General features: G+C 46.2%; 1 protein-coding gene across 2 annotated transcripts in view; it reads right to left on the bottom strand.

The window, feature by feature from the left end:
* The window catches only part of LRP1 (LDL receptor related protein 1), a 1,300,039-nt gene that overhangs the window by 40,425 nt on the left and 1,239,196 nt on the right, over positions 1-20,418 (bottom strand). For both annotated transcript variants that reach the window (XM_069653565.1, XM_069653566.1), the window contains exons 85-87: positions 18,399-18,503; positions 5,184-5,245; positions 4,659-4,749 (exon numbers count right to left, since the gene is read on the bottom strand). In XM_069653565.1, the coding sequence (XP_069509666.1) occupies positions 4,659-4,749; positions 5,184-5,245; positions 18,399-18,503 (258 nt within the window). The remainder of the gene's footprint in view (positions 1-4,658; positions 4,750-5,183; positions 5,246-18,398; positions 18,504-20,418) is intronic.

Genomic DNA, 20,418 nt, shown 5'->3' with positions numbered 1-20,418 from the left:
GCTGTCAGAAAGACAGATGGAGTGGGGAAATCCTAGGAACGCATTAAGCACGTTTCCCCTCCCTTCAGTTAAGGGGAAACCTAGAAAAATACCACAGATCAGCGAAAACACGAGGGCTGGTTGTCTCTGCAAGCTTCATGGCATTTTACAGTTCCATCAAAAGGAGGCAGATGGCAGACTGTCCTTAAATATCAAAAATCAATCCCCAACCGGAAGCCTAAGAATCATAATCAGTATAACTTTGTTACAACTGTCTCATGAACTGTAAAGCCTTAAGGTATCGCAGCTTTGGGGATGCACCTAAAGCAGGTTAGATGATGTCCTGACCTTACCTTTTCCTTCTCCTGCCAGCCTGAATACCTTACAAACTTAAAACTTATCTAGCTTCAAAAACCCTGCTTATCTGCCTCCACTGAACAGAACATCTACTTAAAGAGTGTGTACAAGAATGCTTAGCCTTCTGCGATAAAGCACTCCAGGTCCCAAAGTATCCCTCACTACTTTGTGGGGAGATCCTCTCAGACAACGAGGGTGTATGTGTAAGAACCACCCCGACTAAGGGTTTAGTTTTGAGTCGGCAACTCTCAGTCTAGTAGGTCCCCATTATTAAAGCCCCCCTGATTTAAAGAGGGTCAACACCCATTACAATAGAAGGATACACAAAAAATATATATAGTGTATAGCTTGCAGAGGGTGAAGAATAAATTCAACTAACCAAACTAGACATTTTGAGCACTATGCTGTCATGTTTGAGAAACTGAACTGATAACTTTCCCAGCATTCCTCCCATTCCTTATACTCTATAAAATGTCCGATCAAGTATGGCCAATGATACAAAATTGCAACAGCTAAAACTGTCCCCACCCCCAAATACCGTATATACACTCCTTTTCCACTAGTCTGTGGCTTCCAAAAACCTTCAGCTAGAGTACGTCACATCAATACATTTTTGTAGTTGACACATATTGGTGGGTTTTCCCAGCTGTATAGCCCTAAGATTACACAACCCGAGCACTAGAACATCGCGGCACCCCGTTGATCTCCAACAGCTCTCCTACCCTATCTCAGCCAACCTCAGACTGCTTCGGCTTTCCAGACAGACTTCGCATCCACCACCACCGGAACATCTCCCCCCCTACCATGAGTTCACATGCCAACCCAAAGCAAACCACTTAATTGCACCCTCATCAACATCAGATCCCTGGGTGTCCACACTATAGAAGCTCATGACCTCATCATCATCTCTCATCATCTACTAACCATCACTGAATCTTGGCTACATAGTGCCTTGGTCCCTATGCTCAGCATTGCATTACCACCGCCCTCCTGCCGCACCTCCTACCCCCCCCCCCTCAACTACTCGATCCACATAACCTAGTGTGCCAACTCCATTGGTGGCGGAGTCGCCGTCATTTACAAATCTGACCTCCATACCCGATTCCTTCCTCTGCCTCCTACTGAGGGATATGAAACGCTATTACTTAAGCTCAACACTAATCCCCAGACATCTTTCACCATTCTACAGTCAACCTAATACCTCCAGCTCACCAGACTCTGCAATCCCTCTCCTCATACCACCCTTCCTCAAACCAGCCACCAAATGCATAATTTTAGGTGACTTAAATCTGGGTTTCAAAGATCCTACTGATCCAAAAGCTACCACTGTGGTCCAAGCCCTCCACGACATGAACCTCTCACAACTTGTCTCTGCCCCCCCACCCACACGAAGGGATGCAGCCTCAACTGGATACTTTCAACCAACTCGACCATCGACATATCTCATCAGCCCAGTCCCCGGGTCCGATCACCATCTGATTGAATGTAAACTACATCACATGAAGCCCCTACCACCACCCATCGAAATCCTAGTGAGAAGCACTCGGAAGCTCACTCATGAAATTCTTAAACCCATCTTGGTCACTCATTGAAACATGGACTCACAACTCCATGAGCCCTGTGGCTCTCGCCTACCACGACAGCTTGCTAGTCATGCTAGATCAACATGCTCCCTTCAAATACAAATCTCTGAAATCTTTCAAACTCGCTAATATCTGGTTCAGAGATTAACTAGTTCTGCTCCGCAGACAGAAAAGAGCCACTGAGCATCTACACAAGATGCCGCCCTACTCCCACCACTTCCAACACCTACAAGGTCGCTATTTTTTTGTGACGAAAGCTGCCTCCTATGGCAACAGAACTAGCAGGGCAAGCTCCAATACTGAGGAACTCTTCGCCATCTTGCGAGACTTAGAAAACCATTGTGCGCAAACCTCCATAGTACAGCCTGACAAAGCATGGTGCACTGCTATACAAACTGATTTAACTACCAAAATCAATCTACTCTAACAAAATAATGACTAAAAAAGCCCTACTTGCTGCCAAACCTATGCACCAGTCCATCATAATACCACCTAAATATAGCCCCCCCCCAACATCCCTCCCAGAGCCAGCCCCTAGCTTCTCCCTTCAACCTGTATCCCAAGCGTCTCTTCTGAATACCCCCCAAGCCCTCAATCCCTCAACTGCAAAGGAGATACGTGCCCTGCCAACATCAAAGTTCTGCGCCCCAGCCATACCCCATCACAGAATTTGTTAATTCCTCATTCAATTCATGCACAGTATCCACTACTATTAAAGCAGCATGGGTCAACACCTTACTACAAAAAATAAACTCCCTGGGCCCGACATTACATACCAAATACAGGCCCATTAACACAATACCCTTCCTGCTCAAAATCCTAGACCGCATTGCTTACTTACAATGCCAGCAATTCCTAGAACACATTGTCCTTGGCATCAGACAATCTGGCTTCCGACTGAAACCCAATGGCCCTTATCGATCTAAAAATACAACTTAACAGCATTAGAGATGCTGGCAATGCTGCGATCCTACTCTTCCTAGATGTCTCTGCTACATTTGATCTTGTGGACCACAAACTACTCTGCCAAAACCGTTCCTCGATATTCCACTTCTCACCCGAGGCATTCCGATGGATCAAATCCTTTTTAAGTGAAAATACCTCCAGCGTCTTCATTGACAACCACTCAGCCGAACACATCCCTGTCCCTCTTGGTGTCCCACAAGGCTCTTGCCTTTCCCCGACCCTCTACAACACCTACACTAAACCTCTCTGATATACTTGACACCATAGGAATCACCTGCACCAACTTTGAGGATGACACGCAAATTCTCATCCCCCCCCTTTCCGGCAAATACACTAATGACTAACATCATTAAGTCTTCTGCATCATCCAGTCTTGGATGGCTACCCATAACATTTGCCTGAATGATGAGAAGACAGAGCTACTCATTGTGGGCTCACCCGCTCGCCTCCAAGCCCTTGACCCCTCTTACGCCTTGTTGACCATTGACTGTGCTACCATTCCTGTCCTCAAACATGCCAAAACCCTGCGGTCTACCTTGATGCAGAATTAAACATGACGAGGCATATCCATGCCCGGGCATCTTTAACCTCCCACACCGCCAAACTTATCTCATTAAGCAGACAATTCCCGAGCCCCAACAACTGCCTCACGCTCCCCAGAGCCATTATTCCTCAGCAAACGAGACTATTGTACTTCCCTATTCAAAAGCACATCCGTGTCCAATCTAGCTAAGCTACATCTGCTTAAAAAAAAAAAGCCCTCTGGGCCTCTGCGAATTGCACCACATTTCTGCAACTTGACAAGATGTCCATTGGCTACCAATAAAAGCACGGATTGACTTCAAAACATGGACTATAAAGCATCATTGCATCTACAAGGAAGCCCCCATATACGTGGAACAATTGCATCACAAAGAAACAGTACGGTCGCTCACTCCGCTCCGCTGACCAGTTTACACTAGCTGTTCGACACTTTAAACCAGCCAAAGCAGGAGGGGTTAGCTTCAGCACCACAGCCCCCGCCATGTGGAACTCCTTACCTCCACATTTAAGAAATTGGTCCTCCTACTCAGAATTAAATCGACTGTTGAAAACTTTATTCGATAAGTATGACTAACACTTCAAGCATGAACTGTCTCCTACTTTGCCCATACTACTTCTTACTAACTTAATGATCTGTTAAGTTTTTTTTACTCTGCCCCTTTAATAATGGTGAGATACCTGTGGCCATGGGTAATACACAAATGTTTAAATTTAAAAAAATTACGTATGCCCCCCAACATCATTTGGCAGCCCATCTTCAACCAACCCTCGTTTATTGGTTATTTGGCTTTGGCCGAATCATAAACCATTTAGATGATTTGGCTTGAGAAACGTCACCCATACATAGAATGGGTCATGTTGGCTTTAAAATAAACATGCCCTAAAGCCTCATGCAGAGTAGCGGCGCGTGTTTAAATAATCCAGATTAATCTGCACAAGAAACAGTATTTTTGTTACCGCTAGTGCTGGTTGGGCAGTATGCAAACAACCGATGAACGTCACAATAGAAAGAGCTTTACTTCGAAGGCACAAAGTGGTTTTACATTATTAATTCACTTGTCCCCTTTTAAGCAAATACACAAATAACAAATTCATAAAATGGCACAAAGTCATAGGTAGCATCTGTGCCAAGGGATTCCACTTGACATCACAACTTTGGTGCTGAATTAGTAGAGCATTTTCTATTGCCAGCACTGGCAGATGCCATTTCGGTGTCGTTTAATAACTTACCCACTCATTTTGTGCTTGTACCAGAACACAGCTCCGACTATTAAGACGAAGAGCAGAAGCAGCAGGATCGGAATGACGATAGAGGCTGTTCCTGGAGAAAAAAGGAACGTGTATAAGAGGATGTGCTTTGGGACAGGAGGAGGCCATGATTAGCACAAGGTCTAGAACAATGCAAGTAAAAACACAAACCTCAAGGGGAAATAGCAAGTGTAGCGCTGAGATAGGCGCAGAAACATTGCTGGCACGAGGAAATAAATTATCACAATGCCTGAGCGGAAACACAAGTGCAACCTTGCGGTATAAAAAGTAACATTCACGACTTACACAATGTGAGATTACACCTGTTCGCCCTACTCCCAAACTATGTGCACACATGCGAGGAATGCCACCCTCCTAGCCCTACTCAACCTGTGCAAAGCACCCCTCAATCTCGACATTTACAGTGCTTTTCTCACAAACTCTACAGAGCACACCTTTCACGCTAGCCCTGCTCCCTTCAGTGGAAAATGGTAAAACTCTACGTACTTCCATTGTGAGGCTCCTGGCCCACGTTCTCGCATCTTGCTCCTCTTGCATCTGCGGTGCACCTGAAAGAGAAGACAACCCCAATCAGCGGGAGACTTGACGTCCTTATCAGATGAGCCGCGGTAACTCTTTCTTCAAACCTGTTTTGGCAAGGACTGGATAGTGGCCTTTACTCTTAATACAAATCTAAGAAGAATGGATGGATCCGTCTTTTCACAATAACACCCCGTGGATAGGGACAGAGCTCCTGTTAATTTGGATGAAGGTGTCCATCCCACACACAGTGTTATAAGATTGGGTACACCCAGTTTTTTGTTGTCGGGGGGAAGGCACTATCAATGGGAGACTGATACGTTGAGAGCAAGGGGTGATAGGTCGCCTTCCCCTACCTGTAGGAACCTGTTGAAATTGCCGACAAATACTACCATATATGACCCAAAGAAATTGAGAAACTCTCAGGTTAGTCCAAGTAACTGCAGTTCCAATACTGGCAGTCCACACCATTTTTAAGAATTGGTGAACAATATGTCCCAAACTATACAACCTTTTTACGTGTTCCTTTTTTATGTATTCCAATCTAGATGTTCTACTAATGGGAAAGTATTTATTATGGAAAAGTACAAATCTGCCCCTGTCCTGAAGACGGCCATTACCAACATCCAGACCAACGGCACCAGAGAGAGTCCTGTATGAGTCAGAAAGGCCGAAATATATGTCGACTTGTTAATAGGAACTTGTGTATTCGCTGATTCCTACCTCTCATATTGAATAAATGGCAATAGGATAGCTGGCGTGTATTAAACAACCCGCAGCTACCCTACATTAATGCAAGTTAATCTAAACAGAGTGACCAATAAACTAAAAATATAATATCAGATCATTCGCTCTGGTTAAAAAACCTTTTAGACATACATTAGAAGTTGGGAGACCACAATATATTTTGACTCTTCCGTGTAATCATATGCGTACATACTCACAGTAATACATACTGTTCTTTCCCGTTACCTTTCACTATGGTTTTTGACATCCTGAAAGGCCTGGTGGACCTTCACCAGTTAGATTGTAAGTGATTAGCACAGTTTGTTTTTATAGATTTAGGTTTGTCTTGTTTTTATATACTCATTATTTGAATAATAAATTGAAAAGTAAAAAACAACATACTTGTGTGAATCAGGTGTGGTATGTGTAACCTTAAAATTACATGAGGTTACCTTGGTTATAACCTTTTGCGACTCAGCATCCCACACACAGTAACAAAAATTGATGGGAAAATAATGTTTCTAATTATCAATGCTACACCAAGACACATTTACAAGAATAACTAATTTGTGCAGGGCCAGATCGCATCGCCAAAAACTTCATCCAGTAAGTTGCAGTGTGGACATTGGGTGTCTGATATGGTGTATTTTGACATACTGACTTGTGCAATAAATGGTCTTTATTGTACCGTACCACAACAGTTCTAGGCCACATGGATACCCTTTATGTGTTAAATACTTTCAGGTCTCAGTGACTGCTCCTCTGTGATGACTTCTTAGAGAAAGCAGAAGCAAGCCGACCCAGAGGCAGGTAAAAATCTTCATTCTTCTTACACATCCCCATCAGAGCTGCTCCAGAGAAAGTCCCTCTCTCCCCCAAGACCACTTTCACCAGTAAGCTTGAAGGGCAGACTACCAGAGACTGATTTTCAGGTACTATGGGTTACCAGGTATACTGCTATCTAGAGTGCAGCTTCTAACAATGCAATTAGTGCATACAAACATTTCGGAAGGGACACTACCACAGGGTTGAGTACTATAGAAATGGTACTCAAGCCTCCTAAAAAGTACTAGACCATGCTAGCAGTACAGACAATTTGGCGAGGCCTGGTTGAAGCACACTAAAAACACAAGAATGCTTTAAAATACCAGGTTTGCTGTAATAAATCCAGGACCCTAAGAGGAACAGATGTACACTGTTAGATTAAGCAAGTAAATGTTACTGCCACTATTAAAGTGTTTTAGAAGTTCAGAAAGTTTGCTTACAGGGTTCAATGGAAGAAAACAAAACTGTAGCTTGGAAAGGTAAGAATATGTTATGTTAGGAAGGATTATTCTTTTTGCAACTTTCCTTCCTTTGACATCAATGGAACCCCCAGCTATGGATTGAACCCTGTGCTGACTTTTGGAGGCAAGTGAAATTGTTTTGATTCACTTCATCTTTTTCAACTAACTTATTTTGGGGGCACTGGTCAGCCCAAATATTTATCAGTGCAGGGCACTGGCACTTGTGCAAGATTCCTGTATTGTTTCAACGTTGCACACACCACCTTTTCCTTTAGTAACATTTTTGTTACCTCTTTGTTGTGCCTCAAACAGGAAGGTGGCAGTGGACTAAGTGCTACTGTTTTTTCTTTTTTTTTTCTGGTACACTCCTGTGCAGATTTATTTATTACCGATTAATGCCATTTTGAGTACCATATAATCTTTCCTTCGGCCTTTCCTGGTCTTCGGAGATATATAATAAATATAGATGATTTGTAATATGTAATGTATGCATCCAGGGTGCAAACTAAAAACAGGCATGGGCATTTGTGTAGCAGAATTATTTTGCAACTCCAGTCATACCAGTAATCCCCCACCGGCAAGCCCCGGCAGGAACCGGTGCATCAGCGATCAGTAATTCTGTAACTCTGCAGTGCCAAACCAAGCCTTTGCCTCAGATCAGTCTGCAACTGCACCAACATCCCACTACCTCATTCAAGTCCAGGGAAGGGGTGGAAGCTCAGTTGGACCCATCACAGACACCTGTCGGGTCTGATCCGGGCTAGTGCTCCCAACTCTCTAAAACACCATCAGATCCATGTTCCCTGAGCATAAATCTATTAATTCATTGTCCAACACTAGGGACACTGTTAAGAAAGATTTATCTTCACTGCGCCTTACCTTACATTTTTACGGACCCCAAAACATTTTGCTTTTATTTTTGATTCTGACTTGTACTTTATACAGTGCAGTGAAGCCTTAAGCTTCACTACACTGTCTTTTTCTCATCTGTTATGGCGAAACTGAGATGTCCTTCAAGCTGTTAGTACTGGGAAACATGGTTTCCCTTAGTTTAGTTACTTAGTTGCTACTTTTAGTAACTTGTTATCACTTGTGGTAACTATCATTGTACAATGCATCTTACAATGTAGTACAATGGGATACACTTTTGTTTTTACACTAGACTAACACTCCGATTTTTGGTTACTCTAGGTGTGCTAAATGGACAGGCTGGTGACAGCAGTGACTTTATACAATTTGCTGGTCGTTTTTGCCTTATCACGTTTGGCTACTAACTATGACTAGTGTCCAAACATGGCCGTGCAATAATGTTCTTCGCCTGTACTTTGGCCATCTTGTTCTTAAGCCTTCTTCCTGGCCTGTCAGGCCAGGAAAATTCTTATATGGACTTCCAGTGCCCGTGAAAGCAGAGGCTTTTGGCGGGCTACTGGAGGGCTATGTGTGTTTGCTTGCAGGATGTGGGCTGGGACTGTCTGGACCCAATCCACAAACTGTTGTCAGTGTCTCTGAATGTTCTGCACAAGTGTTCCCGCCAGTGATCCTGATTGGACCACAGTGGGGAGGTGTGGGGGGGGGGGGGTGAGGGGGGAAGGTGAGGGGCGCACTCTGGTTCCCAGCTAGGTGTACCTTTCCACAGTCCAGTAGATCATCTCCTCCTAGCGCTTTCTTGCAATCATCAGGGAGGCAGTCTGTTCAGGTGTTGATGGTTAATACCCATGATGGCCTCAGGGAATTCTGGTTGCTGTAGTGAATTCAAGTAGCCAGGAATCAACTCACCCTCCAATTACACAGTGTAAATCCCCAATTAGGGGGAGGGGGGAAAACCAACAGTGTGGCTCTCCTTAGTAGGGGCATGTTTCAGCCCGGTGCTGCCACCTCTGGAGCCCGGGACTCCCAAAAACATTTAAAAGAAAGGAGGAGGAGAAGATCTACTGGACTGTGGAAAGGTACACCTAGCTGGGAACCAGAGTGTGCCCCTCACCCCCTTTCTGATACATATATATTTATTGGAGTAACCTGAAGGAGCGAAGACTCCTGTCCAGCTGTGAGACCTGTCAAGAGACCAGAGAGCCCACTGAAGGAGGGCTGGCAACCACCTTCTGCTGCCATCCTGGTGGAGCCCTGTCTTGCTCGTGATCTTCAGCAGTCCTGCAAAGGAGCGGTGACCGTTGGAGTGTAGGGAACATCCATTCCTGACGTCTGCTCGGTACCCTGAGAAGAAGAGCCTTCGGAAGTGAACTGGAACTGTCCTGTAGCTGAACAGCTCTGAGTTTGGGCTACCGTGCTGCCGACGTCATTCCCAGTTGCGACCTGGAACATTGGGGATCCTCAGCTTGTCCTACAAGACATACCTCAGTGAAATCTTGAGTTCTAGCATCAAGGGGAACCGAGATAGGAGGGGAAGTCCGACAGCGACAAGTAAGGCCCTTTGCGTCACCGTGCTATGGTGACCACTGCAAAACAGCATACCTGCCTTGAGTCCAGTCCTGAGAGGGGTCCTGCATCGTGTTTTTCTGCATTCATCATCCCAGAGTCCTTGCACCAGCGAAAGACACTAACCGGAGATCAGTTCGAACCTGCAACCCCTGCGAATCAAGGACTGAGGCTAACAGCGGGAAAAGCAACCTCAGACCTGCTTCCATTGACCTGCCAAGTCCTGGGATCAATCGGAGTACAGGGGGTAGGTTACAATGGTTCTCATCGGCCCCTAAACTCCATTTGAAGGTTTTCCTAACTTTTACAAACCTTTTACTATACTTTGGTTTTACCATACCATGCTGGCGTAAGCATTCCGAAAGTTGGGGAGACTTCTATTAGTTAGAATGCATTGTCCTCTAACCCTTGGAACAGTTCACTGGACCCCAGAGACCCTACCTTCATTTTTACCTACATCATAAACTGTGTCGGAACTTTCCTGAAATGTTGGGCATAAGGCCCCAGACAACTTAGGGAAGGACTTTTGAAGATAGGGTTAATTTTCTGTGGACCTGTAGTACATAACCTAATCTGCACTTTCTTTTACAGGGGTTTGATTTGTGTTATGCCATACCTCAGTGGCTGTATATATGTAATCTATTATTAGTGTTGTGTGATATTTCTACCTGTTAGTAGTCATTTTTTATAGTGTTGTTTGGCCATAAATGAATACCTGTATTTGTATACATACTGTCCAAGTGTAATTTGTGATTCCCATTGTGTGTACTCATTGTGGACCCTTTACAAGCTCACCACCTCTTGAGACTTAGCCTAGACACTTGTCACCGATACCTAGAACTGGTTTGGGTACAGCTCTTCGAGGATATCCCTACTACAATAAATGTTGGCCTTCTATACGTCTGTCTACCAGGCCAGAGTATAGAAAATCAGTCCTAAACTCTGTTCTCTCAAACATTTGTCATCTGTCTTGAATAAGTCTAGTTCGTAAATTACCGAACAGTTTTGTGTGACTAGGAGTATGGACCAAGCTGTCGCATCTCAAGTTGGACACAAACTCAACAGCAATCATGGTTTCTGGTGTGGGGAAGCCCTCTGGTTTGCAGAATAAGTGTAGACTGTACTAATTTAGCAAAGTCAGAAAGCTGCATGCATCCGACCAAATTGCTTGGGTGATGCGAACTGGATTGCTAAATGGAAAACAAGTACAACAAGCCTTGCCAGGATGTCAACTAATCCCTGGATGTTTCCCCCCCCCCCCGACATAGGTTTGCTTGAGGAGTGAGCCTGTATGTCCTTTAAGCACAGGTGGCGATAGTGATATCTCGGGCAGCAGGGATGTTACATTCATTGGCTTTTATACTGCGCACATCACCACCGTAGTGGTCTTAAAGTGCTGAAACCCTGACCATATGTGTACCGCCTGTAAAAATACACCCCCCCTTCTATTTTACCCATTCACTTGACATCCTAATGACATTCTCCCTTCTAGAAGCCATCAGTGCCCTTCGAGGGTTTTTAAGTATCTAGTATTATCTAAACTGGTATTATCTAAACTGGATTATTGCAACACCCTATGCATAGGCTGCAACACATACATTACCAACAAGATACAGATATTACAAAACAATGCTTTAAGAGCAGCCCTTAACATTCCTAAGAAAGCTCACATATCTGACTTTAGAAGATCCAACAACTGGCTCTCCACCAAAGATAAAATCTTCCTCAAATCAGCCTCCCTAACTCACAAATGCTTACATATGGCCGCCCCCTAGTACCTTACTTCCAGATTCCGGAGACAATCCACTAATCGCCCCACTAGAACAGCTAATACTAACCTACTTCAAGTACCTAGATACAAACGTATGAAGACTGGTGGTACTAGCTTCCCGGTCAAAGCTGCCCAAAACTGGAACTCACTCCCACCCTCTTTAAGAGAAGACATGCCCTACTTATGCTTCAGATCTAACCTCATCCAATGGATTAAGGAGCATGACATCTGACCTACCACACCGCCACACCACTGTCCACCACTGCGTATAAATAAATATATATATATATATATTATATATATGACAATGCATTACTTACCGTAAAAGCATTTCTGATGGTTGTATCTGCTTAGATTAGATACATGCTGTGCATAGGTCCGACATCCAGTGGTCACTGCGGAGTATTTGTTTTTCGTAGTCGAAAAGGGAACGTCGACAAGGCGTGTCTGTAACACTATCCCTATAGTGACGTGCGTTGTACCCACAATCCCTCACGCGTCGAGGTCCCTCTGTTTGTATTTTTTCTGCCCTGAGGGAGCCTTTTATACGTGAGTGAGTACAGAAAAGAGAGAGATGTAGAAAGATGTCTATGTTCCTTCCATCCGAGCGGGGAGGAAGGGTTGGCGCATGTGAATCTAAGCAGATACAACCATCAGAAATGCTTTTACGGTAAGTAATGCATTGTCTTCTGATGTTTGTTAATCTGCTTAGAATCACATGCTGTGCATAGACTAGCGAGCAGTACCCGGAGTTGGCGGTGGGTTATGAGAAGGAACAGTAGAGAAAAGATGTCTTAATACTGCCTGTCCCACCTGGGAGTCAGATCTAGAGTGTGCATCTAGACAGTAGTGTTTCGTAAAGGTGTGCACAGAACTCCAGGTAGCCGCTTTGCAGATGGACTCAAGGGGAACATTTGCAATGAATGCTATGGATGCCCCAGTGCCTCGAGTAGAATGTGCTCTTGGCTTGAAGGGTAGTTCTCTCTTAGCAAGAGAGAAACAGAGAGTGATGCATTGAACAATCCATCTAAATATAGTGGACTTTGAGACTGCATCTCCTTCTCTTCCTGCTGCCACCGAGACAAAGAACTGATTAGTCTTTCTCAGTGGCCTGGTTCTTTCCATGTAGAACATGACAGCTCTGCGTACATCCAGTGTATGCAGACTTTTTTCTCCCAAGTTGGAAGGGTTTTGAAAGAACGTTGGTAGTTCTATAGACTGGTTTACATGGAACTTCGAGATGAATTTCGGTGCAATCCTTGGGTGTGTGCGTAGAACCACCTTATCTTTGTGAACTGTTACGAAGGGGTCTAGAACAGAAAGAGCCTGTAGTTCACTTACTCTCCTAATGGAGGTGATAGCTATTAGAAAAGCAGTCTTAAGAGTGAGGTCCTTAAGAGTTGCCTTGTGCATGGGTTCAAATGGCGAGCCCATGAGTCTGGTAAGTACCACATTTAAGTCCCATCCGGGAACTGGGTTAGCTATCGGAGGGTGTTTTCTCTTTACCCCCTCCATGAAGGCCTTGATAACTGGGATCTTCCACCACAACACTTTAAGTTGGGAAGTGCCGCCAGGTGGACTTTAATGAAATTGAACACTAGACCTGAAGCCAATAAATGGGTCAGGTACAGAACAATATGTGTGGGAGAGAGGGTTGATGCTCTTTCCTCTACACCAGACGACAAATCTTCTCCACTTGCTAGAATAGCAGTGGCGAGTATTAGGTTTTCTGGCTTCCCTGAGGATGTCTATACATCTCTGCGGGAGTTGTAGATGTCCAAATTCTATGATCTCAGGAGCCAGGCTGCTAAGTTCATGTTCTGAGGGCATGGATGCAGTGTCCTGCCCTTGTCTTGTGACAGCATGTTGTGTGGGCAGGGAAGTTTCACTGGGGGAGATAGAGACATCTCCATCAAGTGAGCGAACCATGGCTGCCGGGCCCACATCGGGGCCACTAGTATCATGGTAACTTGTTCCTGGTGCATTTTGTGCACAACTTTGTTGAGAAGGGGAGTCGGGGGGGGGAAAAGCGTAAACAAATTTCCCTGACCATTGAATCGACAGACCGTTCCCCTTGGACTGGTTCTGGGGGTACCTGGAGGCGTAACTTTGGCATTGTGAGTTCTCCAGAGTTGCGAACAGGTCTATTTCGGGGAATCCTAAGACGATGTCTTTGTGCAATCGCCATTCGTACTCTTCGGGCAGGGGGAAGTCTCTGCTGAGTTCGTCTGCTAGCAGATTGAGTTCCCCTGGTACGTGTTGTGACAGTAGGAACATGTTGTGTCGGAGAGCCCACTTCCATATATTCTGGGACAGCTGGGACAGTCCTGGAGAGTGGGTGCCCCCCCTGCTTGTTGATGTAGTACATGGCTGTGGTGCTGTCTGTAAGGACCATCACTGTCTTCCCTTGTAGGTGTTCTTGGAAGGCTTTTAGTGCTTTCAACACCGCCAGTAGCTCCAGTAGGTTTATGTGCTTGGATGCTACGCTCGGAGTCCACACTCCGTGAGCAGTCTGATGGGATAGGTGAGCCCCCCCATCCTGTGAGGGATGCGTCTGTGGTTAGAGTGGCCTCCACCGCGGGTGTGGCAAAAGGTTTCCCTATTATCAGGTTTTCCTTTGTCCACCACCGTAGCGAGAGAACCAAGGCCTGCGAGACCACCACTAGATCGTCCCATTGTCCGCTGGCCTGACACCACAGGATGTTGAGCCACTCTTGCATTGGGCACATGCACATGCGCACGTGAGGTACCAAATAAATACACAACGCCATCATTCCTAGCAAGCGCATCGCTTTGCGCACCGTCACCTCTCAACCTGCCACATATTGGGGGATCTGAAACAGCATGTTTTGAACCCTCTTGTTGGAGGGGAAGACGAGGCCGTCCTTTGTTCGAATTAGAGCCCCTAGGAATTGTTTGACTTGGGTGGGGTCTAAGCTGGACTTCTTCTCGTTGATGGAGAAGCCCAGCTGGAACAAAAGGTCTACAGTCTTTTGGGTGTTTGAGAAGCATGTCTCGTAAGAGTCCCCTGTTATGAGCCAGTCATCGAGGTAAGGGTATACTGGGATGGAGAACCTGCGCAGGTGGGCTGCTGCCACTGCCAGTACCTTCGTGAATACCCTTGAAGCAGATGCTATGCCGAAGGGTAGCACTCTGAACTGGTAGTGTTTGCCCTCTATCATGAACCTGAGGTATTTTCTGCGCGCTGGCAACATTAAAATATGAAAGTATGCATCTTTCATGTCCAGTGTCGCCATGTAATCTCCCTGTGATAGCAGTGGGATCACCTCCTGTAAGGTCACCATACGAAACTTTTGGGGTTTGACAAACTTGTTCGCTGGGCGCAGATCTAATACAGGGCGCATGGCTAGATCCTTTTTGGGTACAAGGAAGTACACTGAATAAATCCCTTCCGTTACCCGAGATAGAGGCACGACCTCTATGGCTCCTTTTTCCAGCAGTTGGTCCACTTCTTGGAGAAGGATGGCGAGGTGTTCTGGTGTCATGCGGTGTCCCCTCGGGGGTCTGTATGTTGGGGAACTGTTGAACTCTATACAGTAGCCGCGGGCTACGGTGGAAAGCACCCAGCGGTTTGATGTTATTCCCTCCCATGCTGGAAGAAAGGATGTTAACCGGCCCCCGACCGGCGTTGCATGGGAGGGGACGCGAATCTTCGCGTCACTTGGTGGTGTTGGTGGCTTGGGAGCCTCTGAGGGTGGAACCCCGGCCTCTCCCTTTGCCACGGCGCTGACCCCTTTGATTGTACTGGCAACTATTTCCTTGGTAGTTGCTGGTAGAATACTGTTGGTTTTGTTGCTGGCGTTGGCCACGAAAAAAGCGCTTATTACCAAATCCCCGCCTGTTAGGGGGTTTTGAAATTTGGTCTAAGGTCTTTATTGTGTCAAATTCTTTTTTCGCGTTCTCCAGCGCATCATCAACTGCTTTCCCAAAGAGGTAGGACTCCTCTATGGGCTTATTAATAAGGGACGCTTGTGTTTCTGCCTTAAACCCGGAATTGCGAAGCCAGACGTGACGCTTCAGCAGAATTCCTTGTACCAAAGTGCGGCCAGCCTTCTCTGCTGCATCGAGGGTATTCTTGACGATGCTTTGGTTGACCAGAGAGCCCTCGTTAACTGTAGCCAGCAAACGAGTTCTTAGGGGTTTGGGAGCTTCTTCAAAGTCCTGTTTAAGCTTTTCCCATTGAGCATCAGCGTAGCTTGCCAATAGTGTGTTATTATTGGCAATTCTGGTAGAGAATGCTGCAGAGGTGGTGATTCTCTTGGCTAGGGCATAAAGCTTCTTCCCCTCTTTATCTGGGGGTGCCTCGCTGGTAGATAGTGGGACTCCGGCCCTTTTCCTGGTGTTGGTCACGACCAGGGAGTCCGGCATTGAGTGACCCTTAATATATAATGGGTCTGATTGAGAGGGAGAGAACAGTTTCTCAATCCTCGGATTGACCCCTCTCACCAGTGCAGGAGTGGACAGAGAAGGGGTAATACGTCTCTTAACTGAGGCGAGGATGGGGATATTTTGGCTAGTGGGGGTTTTTTCTTTGATAATCCTCTCCACAAAATCGGTGTCTGGGGTGACCTGCCCAGTTTCAAGTTCAAAATGGGCTGCTGCCTTCTTCAGCAGTGCATTGAAGGTGGGTTGATCATCAACAGGCGAAGGGTTCCTGTCTGGTGTAGTTTCAGTAGACCTGATGACTATACTGCTACTGCCTGTGTCTGTAGACCTAGTTGGTGACTGCCAGGGATTTGGGTCGCCCTCGCCTGTGTCCTCCTGGAATCCCTCCTCACCTAAGTTAGTGTCCTCGTGAAAACCTTCCTCTTCTTGTTGGTCTTCAACATAGGTGAACTCATCTTCCTCCTGGAAGAGGGTGTCTTCCTCAGTGAGGTCGTAAGGGTATATGTCCTCCTGTATGGGGTTATAAAACTTTTGGTATTTAGCCCTTGGACTCTCCAGGGGTGCCTCCCTTGGTCTCTTGGGTGCCCTGTCTTCTGGGGTGGACATGAACCTGTCTAGTTTATCCATACAGGTCTGGAACCTTTCAAAGGTCCACTGAGGTCGGCTAGGACGGACTGGGAATGAAAAGGAGTTTCTTCCTCCTGTAGTTGTCTGGTTCTGTCCCATAACGTCGAAGAAAGTGTGCCTTTGCCTTCTGAGAAGCCTTCTCGATGGCTATGGCCTTCCGTCGGCGGCGGGAACTGGCCTGATCTGTTTTCCGGCGCTTTCGGCGTATCTTTGGCCTTGTGCCCGGTTTTCGGCTTCTCACTCGCCGTACGTCTCTGGCCGTCCTTAGATGATACGCGGGCGAGGCTTTCGGCGATCATTCTCTCTTCCGAGGGATCGGTCACCGTCGCGCTATGTAACATCGAGTCCTTGCTCGTCGAGTCCTTGCTGGCACCGTGAGCGCTCTGTAACATCGAGTCCTTGCTCGTCGAGTCCTTGCTGGCAACGTGAGCACTCTTACGATGCGCGTCGCTGGAGGTTTTGGTGTTAACGCCCTTATCTTTAGAATGCCCAGTCGCCTGTCGCAGAGGCGGTGGCGGGGAGGGCTGACGACCCTTACGGTCGGCGGAAGACGCCGGTGGGCCCGGCGCCCCCGTTGGCACTATGGCTGCCTTAGTCTTCGACGAATGCGTGCCGGGGGTTATGTGCTTTGGTGTTTTTCCGTGTGCGTCCTTGTCGCCGGGGTGTTCATCCCCATAAGCTGGGCGTGAGCCGGGCGTGAGCCGGGCTTGTCGGGGCCGGGGACGGACGACGAGGAGCGTGAACGCTCCTTTGAGAGGTCTACAACCTCCGTTACGGGGGCCGTGTAGTCACTGTCCTCGTCACATTCGGCGGCGGCAGGCGAGGAGTCAGGCCTAGACATGTCGTAGGCCGCCCACCTTTTGACCCTGCGGTCTTTTAGAGTTTTGGGCTTTAGTAATTTACAGGCCGCACAGCCGTCCTCCTGGTGATCGAGGGGTAAGCAACAGTTGCACCGTTTGTGCTTATCCTTCCAGGTATATTTACCCTTGCAAAGCGGGCAAAACCTAAATGGCGCCCTCTCCATAGCTGAGGGCAAGAAGTGTGACTACGACCTCGAAAGAGAGGGAGGGGAAAGAGAAAGGCATTCTTAAAGAGAAAGAAAGAAAGACCACACAACCCCACTCTCCCTACTGTGTATGGCCGGCGAGGCCAGGCCACGTGTTCGGCAGCGCCGAATCCCCTCCGCTCGTCCTTCCATCGAAGATCTTGCTCGGCGGAGAAACATCTGTACCTGTATAATTATATATATTGTATATAACTGTGGCTTGATGCTCTTCACTATCCTTTGCTCTCTTGTATGATAAAAGCCAACACTGTTTATTATTATTTTGTACTGTAACGTACAGCAATGTAACCTAAGCTAAACAACCGTCTTTTCCTTCTTCTGCGCCCTAATACCTTCGGGTCTGGTGCGCATAATAAATAAATAAGACTTTCATGGTGTCATTCTGGGATGGGCTTGTTAGAGGACCTAGAACATTTGAAGGCACTCGATCCCCCCCAAGAGGTATCAAGGTCTATGATAATGGGTCCAGCCATGAGGCTTGCATCACTATTCGGCACTTGAGCAACCAAGATGCATCTGTTTTCTGAAAATAGGATTATAAACTGCAAGAAGCTGTATCCAACCACTGAAATTTGAGCAGAGAAGGATTTTTGCTGTGGTCACAAGTTGGCAGTACAACAATGAACATTGAGGCCTGCGAAAACATTAAGACTGGGAACATGCACGGTAGTCCAGAAAAAATAATATTGTTGTGGAGAATGAAGGTTAAATTAAGAACCTGCAAAAAATCATCTCATATTGAATAAAGTCCAGCTGTCTTGTGCATGATTCTATTAACTGCATATTTCCTGAGGGAGAAGCTCTACTGTCCAGCCTAGAAAGCATGCAGGTAAAATCATGTATTGCAATTGCAGCACACAACTCACCTGCACTCAGGCATCTGAGAGTCTCTGTTCATCATGCAGGTTCCTCCGTTCATGCAGTAGTTTTCACAAGTTAGGCAACTTCGTGCAAAATTCCCACCCGCACACCTAGAAGATAGAAAACAATGACATTGCTGAGCCTGGATATCTATGCTAAAGTAACCTTACTCACTCACTTGTTCACACCAAAGTTCTTCACCACCAATTTGCACAAAGTCTGTCTGATATATATTTGACAACAGAGGATACATTTTCATAATATGTAATACCATGAAATCTTATGAAATCTTAAATAGAGGGTTTGTTTTTGGTAGCAGTGTTAGGTAAGAATTGGTGCAGTCACACTGTATGAGACTACACAAGACTTATCTGCTTGCTATTAAGTAACCCACCTTTTGGTATAGGTCTGTACTACAAAGGTAGGTAGTGTGACTGAGCAGCCAGACTTAACTCAAGAGGGGTAAATGTGAGCTGTAGAGATGTACAGATGAAATCAGTCAATACAAGTAACCAAGTAACACATTAGGTTTCAGTTATAAATAGTTCTTTATTGAACATGAGTTTTAGTAAAGCATTCATTAAGAAGGCAATTGTAACAGTCGAGCACATTTTTGGAATTACTTTTTAAAATCGATAAAGCTGGTGAAGACCCTTTGGAGGTGCAAATAATTTTCTCCTACACCCTGAAGTGACTTCAATAACAAGGATAGTATTGCATCAATATATAACACCAGTATACTTTTAGACTCACTTTCAGAAAGGAAGGGTTAAGGAAAAATAGAAAGGTTAGAGAATGTACTTGTAATGTGAGGACAATTTGGCTCCTCCAATGAAATCTATGAAAGCCTTTCCCAGCAGAAAAAGTGTTCAACAAATGTCAACCTTTGAGGGACAAGCAATGCCAATGTCAAAGGATTCAGAAAGGGGCCTTTAGGAAGCCAGGACAGCCAAATTCATTTGGACAAAGTCAATAGTTCTGATGTACTTCTTGGACAAAAGTATTTCACAAAGTCAGATAGTTCAGAGAAAGTCACTGAAGGCAAACAAGCTGTTAAGCCTGCGCAAAGGGTGTTGAAATCAACTCAGAAAGTTAAGCAGGTGCAAATCTCAAGTGAGAATGCACAACTTAATGTAAGATGGTAAGCACCCCAAACAGTGCCTCTGGTTAGAGGAAAAGTGGTCTGACTGGATTCAGTCTTGCTACAGCCAAGCAGACCCTGGTTCCTGAGCCTCAGTCATGGGGACAAGAGGGAGGATGTCTGGATGGCTCCTGCGGCAGTACTCGGCAAAGGTCATCGGCAGCTACAGGCTCTCTTCGATTCAGCAGCACTTTGTGGTTTCAGTGCTTCCAAACAGCACTGATGCAGAACGAATAGCTCTGGTTGGACTTTCCTTGCTCCCTCGGTCCTGGACTCTGGTTAGGGGACTCAGGAGTGGGATTTCTTGCTTCTGGAGTGTCCGTAGCAGGTTCCTGGAGTTTTTGGCCAGATTTGTCTGCGGCAGACATTGCACTCTATTATGGACACTCAACCCCTGGCATTGGGCTTCTGCAGCAACAGAGAGGCAGAGCAAGTTGGGGATTGTGCCAAAATGAAGTCTGTCGTGGGGTTAGTTGGTCTAACGAACCCAAGGGAAGACGTCATTCCGTCTGGAGCTTCTCGGTCAATTAGAAAAATGAGGTTAGCACAGCAGCATGGCTTCACTAGTACTTCGAGGTCCAAGAGGTTGCAGCAGGCTTCTCGTCACGATTTCTGTTTCAGATGTTTCTTCCAATGGTCTACTCTGCCTCTAATCCCAAAACCCTTGCCTTTTAAGCAAGTTTCCCATTCATTCACAGCCTAGGCTGTCGGACAGCCAGTCGGCCAATCAGGACTGGTTTCGTTCAGGCACTCTTCGAGACAAAGGACAGGGGAGTTTCGGGAACCACCCCCACTTCCTGTACTTCCAGACATACTGGAGCAAGGGGCAGGCTTCAGGGCTGAAGACTGCCAAAGGAAAACACACAAAGGGTTCAACGCGCAGA

Source organism: Ambystoma mexicanum, chromosome 3q, assembly GCF_040938575.1.
Source record: "Ambystoma mexicanum isolate Mex_15411 chromosome 3q, UKY_AmexF1_1, whole genome shotgun sequence".
Lineage (NCBI taxonomy): Eukaryota > Metazoa > Chordata > Amphibia > Caudata > Ambystomatidae > Ambystoma > Ambystoma mexicanum.
The sequence above is the reverse complement of the archived record's forward strand: the minus strand, read 5'-3'. Positions and strand labels throughout refer to the sequence as shown.